The sequence below is a fragment of the Phyllobates terribilis genome, unplaced genomic scaffold (genome assembly GCF_046119375.1).
Source record: "Phyllobates terribilis strain yellow unplaced genomic scaffold, ASM4611937v1 Scaffold_1__5_contigs__length_1240528914, whole genome shotgun sequence".
Classification (NCBI taxonomy): domain Eukaryota; kingdom Metazoa; phylum Chordata; class Amphibia; order Anura; family Dendrobatidae; genus Phyllobates; species Phyllobates terribilis.
The window spans coordinates 609,186,497-609,194,635 of NW_027362761.1; the positions used below are offsets into that span (position 1 = coordinate 609,186,497).

The 8,139-nt window shown below is 44.1% G+C and overlaps 1 protein-coding gene across 1 annotated transcript in view; it reads left to right on the top strand.

The window, feature by feature from the left end:
• Positions 1-7,653, top strand: part of ARID3C (AT-rich interaction domain 3C) — a 254,624-nt gene extending 246,971 nt beyond the window's left edge. The window contains exons 6-7 of the mRNA XM_073683233.1: positions 844-933; positions 3,724-7,653. Of these exons, the coding sequence (XP_073539334.1) occupies positions 844-933; positions 3,724-3,872 (239 nt within the window). The 3' untranslated portion in view covers positions 3,873-7,653. The remainder of the gene's footprint in view (positions 1-843; positions 934-3,723) is intronic.
• The last annotated feature ends 486 nt before the right edge of the window (positions 7,654-8,139 follow it).

Below are 8,139 nucleotides of genomic sequence, written 5' to 3' on the forward strand. Positions count from 1 at the left end.
GCACTATAATCACACATATCACAGGCGCACACCCCAGCAGTATAATCACACATATCACAGGCGCACACCCCGGCACTATAATCACACATATCACAGGCGCACACCCCGGCACCATAATCACACATATCACAGGCGCACACCCCAGGCACTATAATCACACATATCACAGGCGCACACCCCGGCACTATAATCACACATATCACAGGCGCACACCCCGGCACTATAATCACACATATCACAGGCGCACACCCCGGCACTATAATCACACATATCACAGGCGCACACCCCGGCACTATAATCACACATATCACAGGCGCACACCCCAGCACTATAATCACACATATCACAGGTGCACACCCCGGCACTATAATCACACATATCACAGGTGCACACCCCAGCACTATAATCACACATATCACAGGCGCACACCCCGGCACTATAATCACACATATCACAGGCGCACACCCCAGCACTATAATCACACATATCACAGGCGCACACCCCAGCACTATAATCACACATATCACAGGCGCACACCCCGGCACCATAATCACACATATCACAGGCGCACAGCCCAGCACTATAATCACACATATCACAGGCGCACACCCCGGCACCATAATCACACATATCACAGGCGCACACCCCGGCACCATAATCACACATATCACAGGCGCACACCCCAGCACTATAATCACACATATCACAGGCGCACACCCCAGCACTATAATCACACATATCACAGGCGCACACCCCGGCACTATAATCACACATATCACAGGCGCACACCCCGGCATCCTTCCTTGCTGAGTTCTGTCTCACTTCTCTTGTGTTTTCCGCCAGACGACAGACAAGAGACAGCGATGAACCTGTCTGCCTCCACCATTAGCAGCATCAACATGTCGATGGAAATAAATGGAGTTGTATACGCAGGTAAGCAGCCGCCTCACCGGTCGCTTTCAGGAAATCCAATAAGTTCCAGCGAGTGCCGGAGCGAGCGATAAAATCCATTGTAATGAACACAAGGAGCGGGTGTCTGGATAGCCAGTTCCTTAACCCATGGGAAGTCGCGACAGACCACCGAGACTAACACGTTGGTCTCCAAACTACAACTCCCAGCATGCAGAGAGCCATAAGCTGGAAACCACCGCACTAACACATCCAGCAGCTGTAGAGCCGCCTCTGGACACTGAGCCGTCCCATTGCCGTTCATAGACCTCGACATTAATTCTGCACTGGCTGCAAATAAGTCAATGCAATGACTGGCTGATAAAGAGTTAATGCTCTGTGCATAGATCCTCTCCAGCCTCCTATATACAGTACAGACCAAAAGTTTGGACACACCTTCTCATTTAAAGATTTTTCTGTATTTTCATGACTATGAACATTGTACATTCACACTGAAGGCATCAAAACTATGAATTACCACATGTGGAATTATATACTTAACAAAAAAGTGTGAAACAACTGAAAATATGTCTTATATTCTAGGTTCTTCAAAGTAGCCACCTTTTGCTTTGATGACTGCTTTGCACACTCTTGGCATTCTCTTGATGAGCTTCAAGAGGTAGTCACCGGAAATGGTTTTCACTTCACAGGTGTGCCCTGTCAGGTTTAATAAGTGGGATTTCTTGCCTTATAAATGGGGTTGGGACCATCAGTTGTGTTGTGCAGAAGTCTGGTGGATACACAGCTGATAGTCCTACTGAATAGACTGTTAGAATTTGTATTATGGCAAGAAAAAAGCAGCTAAGTAAAGAAAAACGAGTGGCCATCATTACTTTAAGAAATGAAGGTCAGTCAGTCTGAAAAATTGGGCAAACTTTGAAAGTGTCCCCAAGTGCAGTTGCAAAAACCATCAAGCGCTACAAAGAAACTGGCTCACATGAGGACCGCCCCAGGAAAGGAAGACCAAGAGTCACCTCTGCTTCTGAGGATAAGTTTATCCGAGTCACCAGCCTCAGAAATCGCAGGTTAACAGCAGCTCAGATTAGAGACCAGGTCAATGCCACACAGAGTTCTAGTAGCAGACACATCTCTACAACAACTGTTAAGAGGAGACTTTGTGCAGCCGGCCTTCATGGTAAAATAGCTGCTAGGAAACCACTGCTAAGGACAGGCAACAAGCAGAAGAGACTTGTTTGGGCTAAAGAACACAAGGAATGGACATTAGACCAGTGGAAATCTGTGCTTTGGTCTGATGAGTCCAAATTTGAGATCTTTGGTTCCAACCACCGTGTCTTTGTGCGACGCAGAAAAGGTGAACGGATGGACTCTACATGCCTGGTTCCCACCGTGAAGCATGGAGGAGGAGGTGTGATGGTGTGGGGGTGCTTTGCTGGTGACACTGTTGAGGATTTATTCAAAATTGAAGGCATACTGAACCAGCATGGCTACCACAGCATCTTGCAGCGGCATGCTATTCCATCCGGTTTGCGTTTAGTTGGACCATCATTTATTTTTCAACAGGACAATGACCCCAAACACACCTCCAGGCTGTGTAAGGGCTATTTGACCAAGAAGGAGAGTGATGGGGGGCTACGCCAGATGACCTGGCCTCCACAGTCACCAGACCTGAACCCAATCGAGATGGTTTGGGGTGAGCTGGACCGCAGAGTGAAGGCAAAAGGGCCAACAAGTGCTAAGCATCTCTGGGAACTCCTTCAAGATTGTTGGAAGACCATTTCCGGTGACTACCTCTTGGAGCTCATCAAGAGAATGCCAAGAGTGTGCAAAGCAGTCATCAAAGCAAAAGGTGGCTACTTTGAAGAACCTAGAATATAAGACATATTTTCAGTTGTTTCACACTTTTTTGTTAAGTATATAATTCCACATGTGTTAATTCATAGTTTTGATGCCTTCAGTGTGAATGTACAATTTTCATAGTCATGAAAATACAGAAAAATCTTTAAATGAGAAGGTGTGGTGTGTCCAAACTTTTGGCCTGTACTGTATATGGGATCGGATCACAGCTTTGATTGATGCAGTCCCATGTAACCAGTGCATAAATCTACAGTCCTGGGCATACATCCTCCTCGCGTTCGCTCCCGTCCTGTAATATCGGATCGGAGATCCTTCGGCCTTTGTAAAGTTTCATGAGGAGTGATGGATCCGATACCAATCTCCAATTATTATTCATTTTGATGCAATATTTCTTTTATTTCTAATTTTTTAATTAAATTAGCACATTTTTTTCCTCCGGTTAGGTTTTGTTTATATCCTTTCCATTTGAAGCTACAATTTTGCATTTTTTTTGCCACAAATGTTATGCCTTTTTTTGTAACGGGAGTTGGGTGGGGTATTTTTAATTAGTAAATGTGGGAGAAATTAGACTGATCCATTTTATTTTTTTGTTCATTTTTTATTTGTACTTTATAAATCACTTTATAATCGTGTTCTTGCCTGTTGGGTAGTGTTTGTGGTGCCGTGCTCACGTTACGAGCTGATCCGTACATACACAGCGGGTACACGGCTCCACCGCAGATGAGGCCATGAGTGATCCTCAATATTCCTTTTGGGTCATCCTGCCCCGCGGACCCCTCGCCTAACGTGGCAGAGATACGTCCCCTCTCACGTGTGACCCATCCAGAACACAGCAATGTAACAGTAGCCTTATTGTCCTCCCCCAACATAAGCAGTATGGGCTGGAGTGCATGCCTTATGTTATGGGGGCAGTTCTGTCCTTTGCCCACGTTACAGGTGTTTCTTTACTTCTGCCCTCAGGTGTGTTATTTGCCCACAGGGCAACGTCGACTCCAGGGTCAAGTACGAGCTCCTTCAAAAACAATGAGCTCTCCAGTCCATCGACGGCACAGCTCCCTCCACAGTCATCTTCATCACAAGGACACACTCCACCCAGTTCTTCCCCGTGAGTTCACGGAGACCCTCAGCCAGAGCCCCTCAGACACACATCTCACATCCTCATCCAAGGAGGGTGGGCTTCTCCGGAGGTGAGGAGGACTCTTTGTGCAGGTGAATGACGCAGAGCAACCAGTTGTGAAGCAGAACGATGCTGCTTGACTTCTGCTTCTACCCTACAATCTGGAGGTCTCCAGTCATCAGCAGATCTTGGTTCAGTCCATCACTTGCTTCAACCACCCTACCTCTAACCGATCCTCCCGGAGTACGTCATACCAAAGATTGAGCCAGGTGCACTTACCTCTGTACAGTAACCCAGATACCCGTCGTGTCCCTCCTGCCACCAGAGAGCGCCTCCTTCTTCTGGGCATGGGGCATTGGCGTCGTTGCTTTACAACAGGTCACATCCAGCAATCAGACAATGGAAGCGATGAACTCGTAACGTCTATAGCTTTTACCAAAGATATCAAAGAGTTAATTTATTCAGTGCTAACACTTGGCGTAGAGTAGACACGAGTGTTTTTTTTTTTTTTTATTGTTATTTTTAATCTGTGTTTGTGGAATTATCGTCCTCCGAGCCGCCGCCTCTGATTTACTATGAAACCTTCCAGTGGAGAACTCGCGTGACAGCCATGAAGATGAAGTCACACCGAGAAAACATTGGAGACAACCAAAGATCCAGCGCAGCCTTCTCAGAGACTAAAAGAGGGTTTGTGCAGAGACCCTCAACTCAACGGGATGGGAGGTCCACTGCAGTTATTATCAATGTGACCTCTAAAGTACCACGGAGGTATACTGTGGAGAACTGTAATGCCCCACCTCAAGTCACCCTCCCGCAGAGCCTTCATGTATTAGGGGGTTGGTGCCAGTATAAAGTGGAGGACGGGGGATAGGAGAGGAAATTTGTTTTCACTGTATGCTTTAGTTCTATACTCTGGATCCAGGTGCTGTGGCAATGGCGACAAACCTGCAATTTATACGTTTTGGAATTCTTGCGTTCTACAAGGATAGGATGTAATGTATTTCACAGAATGACAAGGTCCGAACACATGGGGAAGGTCTGAATCCAAAATGTCTGATCCGTGTTCCATTGACTGCAGATATTGGTGAACATACATCACATGGTCAGTGCAATCCACCAAAAATTATCTAGACTGGTACACAATAGAAAGCTGTAAAAGTGACCAGTCCTTGGAGACTACAAAGCTGAAACTGTTAAAAAGACGAGCCCTTAGACTCTGTGAGGCCCCATGTAAAGACAAGTTCTTAGACTGAGACCCATCTGTCGAAAAGACCAATCCATAGACTCTACGAGATCCGTCTGTAGAAAAAAAGCAATCAATATACTCTACGAGACCCATGTGCAAGGAAGGCCAGTCCTTACACTGTATGAGACCCAACTGTAGTAAACACCAATCTATAGATTATGAAAAACAGTCCTACCACTGTAAGAAGCCCAGATAGAAAAGACCAATCCATAGACTCTATGAGATCCATCAGTAGAAAAGACCAATCAATAGACTCTACGAGACCAAACTGTAGAAAAGACCAATCAATAGACTCTACGAGACCAAACTGTAGGACAGAACAATCCATAGACTCCTAGACCCATGTGCAATGAAGGCCAGTCCTTACACTGTATTAGACCCAACTGTAGTAAACACCAATCTATAGATTATGAAAAACAGTCCTACCACTGTAAGAAACCCAGATAGAAAAGACCAATCCATAGACTCTACAAGATCCATCTGTAGAAAAGACCAATCAATAGACTCTACGAGACCAAACTGTAGAACAGACCAATCCATAAACTCTGAGACCCATGTGCAATGAAGGCCAGTCCTTACACTGTATGAGACCCAACTGTATTAAACACCAGTCAATAGATTATGAAAAACAGTCCTATCACTAAGAAACCCAATGGTAGAAAAAAAATAGTACTTAGACTCCACGAGACCGAACTGTAGAAAAGATCAATCCACAGACTCTATGACACCAAACTGTAGAAAAGACCAATCCATAGATTCTATGACACACATCTGTAGAAAAGACCAATCCATAGACTCCACGAGACCGAACTGTAGAAAAGACAAATCCATAGACTCTATGAGACCCATCTGTAGAATGAGACCAATCCATAGATGTTACGAGAACAAACTGTAGAAAAGACCAATCTATAGAATCTACGAGACCCATGTGCAAGGAAGGCCAGTCCTTACACTGTATGAGACCCAACTGTAGTAAACACCAATCTATAGATTATGAAAAACAGTCCTACCACTGTAAGAAGCCCAGATAGAAAAGACCAATCCATAGACTCTATGAGATCCATCAGTAGAAAAGACCAATCAATAGACTCTACGAGACCAAACTGTAGAAAAGACCAATCAATAGACTCTACGAGACCAAACTGTAGGACAGAACAATCCATAGACTCCTAGACCCATGTGCAATGAAGGCCAGTCCTTACACTGTATTAGACCCAACTGTAGTAAACACCAATCTATAGATTATGAAAAACAGTCCTACCACTGTAAGAAACCCAGATAGAAAAGACCAATCCATAGACTCTACAAGATCCATCTGTAGAAAAGACCAATCAATAGACTCTACGAGACCAAACTGTAGAACAGACCAATCCATAAACTCTGAGACCCATGTGCAATGAAGGCCAGTCCTTACACTGTATGAGACCCAACTGTATTAAACACCAGTCAATAGATTATGAAAAACAGTCCTATCACTAAGAAACCCAATGGTAGAAAAAAAATAGTACTTAGACTCCACGAGACCGAACTGTAGAAAAGATCAATCCACAGACTCTATGACACCAAACTGTAGAAAAGACCAATCCATAGATTCTATGACACACATCTGTAGAAAAGACCAATCCATAGACTCCACGAGACCGAACTGTAGAAAAGACAAATCCATAGACTCTATGAGACCCATCTGTAGAATGAGACCAATCCATAGATGTTACGAGAACAAACTGTAGAAAAGACCAATCTATAGAATCTACGAGACCCATGTGCAAGGAAGGCCAGTCCTTACACTGTATGAGACCCAACTGTAGTAAACACCAATCTATAGATTATGAAAAACAGTCCTACCACTGTAAGAAGCCCAGATAGAAAAGACCAATCCATAGACTCTATGAGATCCATCAGTAGAAAAGACCAATCAATAGACTCTACGAGACCAAACTGTAGAAAAGACCAATCAATAGACTCTACGAGACCAAACTGTAGGACAGAACAATCCATAGACTCCTAGACCCATGTGCAATGAAGGCCAGTCCTTACACTGTATTAGACCCAACTGTAGTAAACACCAATCTATAGATTATGAAAAACAGTCCTACCACTGTAAGAAACCCAGATAGAAAAGACCAATCCATAGACTCTACAAGATCCATCTGTAGAAAAGACCAATCAATAGACTCTACGAGACCAAACTGTAGAACAGACCAATCCATAAACTCTGAGACCCATGTGCAATGAAGGCCAGTCCTTACACTGTATGAGACCCAACTGTATTAAACACCAGTCAATAGATTATGAAAAACAGTCCTATCACTAAGAAACCCAATGGTAGAAAAAAAATAGTACTTAGACTCCACGAGACCGAACTGTAGAAAAGATCAATCCACAGACTCTATGACACCAAACTGTAGAAAAGACCAATCCATAGATTCTATGACACACATCTGTAGAAAAGACCAATCCATAGACTCCACGAGACCGAACTGTAGAAAAGACAAATCCATAGACTCTATGAGACCCATCTGTAGAATGAGACCAATCCATAGATGTTACGAGAACAAACTGTAGAAAAGACCAATCTATAGAATCTACGAGACCCATGTGCGAGGAAGGTCAGTCCTTACACTGTATGCGACCCAACTGTATTAAACACCAGTCAACAGATTATGAAAAACAGTCGTATCACTCTAAGAAACCCAATGGTAGAAAAAAACAGTGCTTAGACTCTACGAGACTGAACTGTAGAAAAGACCAATCCACAGACTCTACGAGACCGAACTGTAGAAGAGACTAATCCATAGACTCTACGAGACCGAACTGTAGAAGAGACTAATCCATAGACTCTATGAGACCCATCTGTAGAAAAGACCAATCCATAGACTCTACGAGACCGAACTGTAGAAGAGACTAATCCATGGACTCTACGAGACCCATCTGTAGAAAAGACCAATCCATAGACTCTACGAGACCGAACTGTAGAAGAGACTAATCCATAGACTCTACGAGACCCATCTGT